General features: G+C 61.5%; 1 protein-coding gene across 1 annotated transcript in view; it reads left to right on the top strand.

Annotated features, from left to right (window-relative positions):
• The window catches only part of LOC103923900 (dual specificity protein phosphatase 22-A-like), a 14,384-nt gene that overhangs the window by 9,209 nt on the left and 3,793 nt on the right, over positions 1-1,382 (top strand). The window contains exon 4 of the mRNA XM_009332336.1: positions 76-299. Coding sequence (XP_009330611.1) covers positions 76-299 — 224 coding nt within the window. The remainder of the gene's footprint in view (positions 1-75; positions 300-1,382) is intronic.

Genomic DNA, 1,382 nt, shown 5'->3' with positions numbered 1-1,382 from the left:
CTAGCACCGCGCCGAGAGGGGCTGCCCGTGGGAAGATGCATCCCATGGGTGTCCCTGCCTGCGGGGCCGCACCAGCCCCCGTGGTGGGAATACCTCACCCTGAGGCTGCTCCCTCGCCCCGTGCCAGCCTGGCCGGGGTCTCCCGCAGCACCACCGTCCTGGTGGCTTACCTCATGACGGTGACCGAGCTCGGCTGGGAGGGCTGCCTGGCCGCCACCAAGGCCGTGCGGTCCTACGTCAGCCCCAACTTTGGCTTCCAGCAGCAGCTGCAAGAGTACGAGGTGACCTTGCTGCAGGAGGTACGTCCCGTGCCGACGTCCCCTTATATATGTGTCTGCAGAGTTTGCAAGCAGGCACGGCTCTTTTGCATGCAGCTCTCTGCAGGGGCCAGCTGTTTGCCCAAGCCGGCCTTTGTGCATGCTATTTATTACCTGGGGATTTTGGGTTTGCATGCGAAAAAAAAACCAACCAACAAACCCCAAGAAAAGAAAAAAAAAAAAGAAAAAAAGAAGTGCCTGGACATTATGTGAGTGCACTTACAGAAGCTCTCTGAAACCCCAGTGCTTTTTTCCAGAGTTCAGTTAGGACACGGCGGGAGGGACGGGCGAGCATCAGGTCCGCCGGGAGCCCCGGGAAGGGCGCTGGGCCGGTTCCCGGGAATGCAGCGCAGCGGCGGGAGCCGGAGGCGGAAGGGGGGAGAGGAGAGGGAGGAAGGCTCTTGCAAGCGGCTTCGGGATGTCTGGGCGTGCTTGGATCTGGCAGGGCTTCCTCTGGCAGGAAGTCCTCTGCTTTCCGAGGCAGGCGACAGAGAGAAGCAAGCGTTGACGGAGAAATTCTCCTTTCCCCTCCCCAAAATGACGCGGAGCGGCAGGTTTTAGGAGAGCCGAAGCCCTGGCTGGGTAGGTTCCCGTCCCGTGCAAGGGAGGGATGTTGTCGTAGCTGAGCCGAGCTGGATGCCGGCAGCCGGGAGCGACAGCGGCACGTTTACTGGGGAGAGCACTAGCTGCAGAGATCAGAGCTGCATTTTTGACGCAGAAAGCCTTCAAAAGCAAAGGGAAAGGCCTTTAAAAGCACAGGTCCCGCTCAGCTCGCTGGCTGCCCTCCAGCCTCCCATCCTGGACCCTGCTCCTCTGCCCAGCCCCGGGCTCCGCAGCACAGGACCGGGGTTCCAAAACTGCCCCGGGAGGGCACACGGGCCACAGCTGAACCTCTGCAAGGAAAGAATAACCCATAACTCAACGTGTACAAGGCATCTCCCAGCCCACGTCACCCCTAAACTTGGTCCCATCCCTGGAGGCGAAGCCCCCCATCCGCCGTACCCATGAGCGTTGTGCAATGGCCCCGTGGCAAACGGCGGCAGAGACCCGGCGGGCACCCCGGGC

The sequence above is a fragment of the Pygoscelis adeliae genome, unplaced genomic scaffold (genome assembly GCF_000699105.1).
Source record: "Pygoscelis adeliae isolate BGI_AS28 unplaced genomic scaffold, ASM69910v1 Scaffold18, whole genome shotgun sequence".
Classification (NCBI taxonomy): domain Eukaryota; kingdom Metazoa; phylum Chordata; class Aves; order Sphenisciformes; family Spheniscidae; genus Pygoscelis; species Pygoscelis adeliae.
The sequence above is the reverse complement of the archived record's forward strand: the minus strand, read 5'-3'. Positions and strand labels throughout refer to the sequence as shown.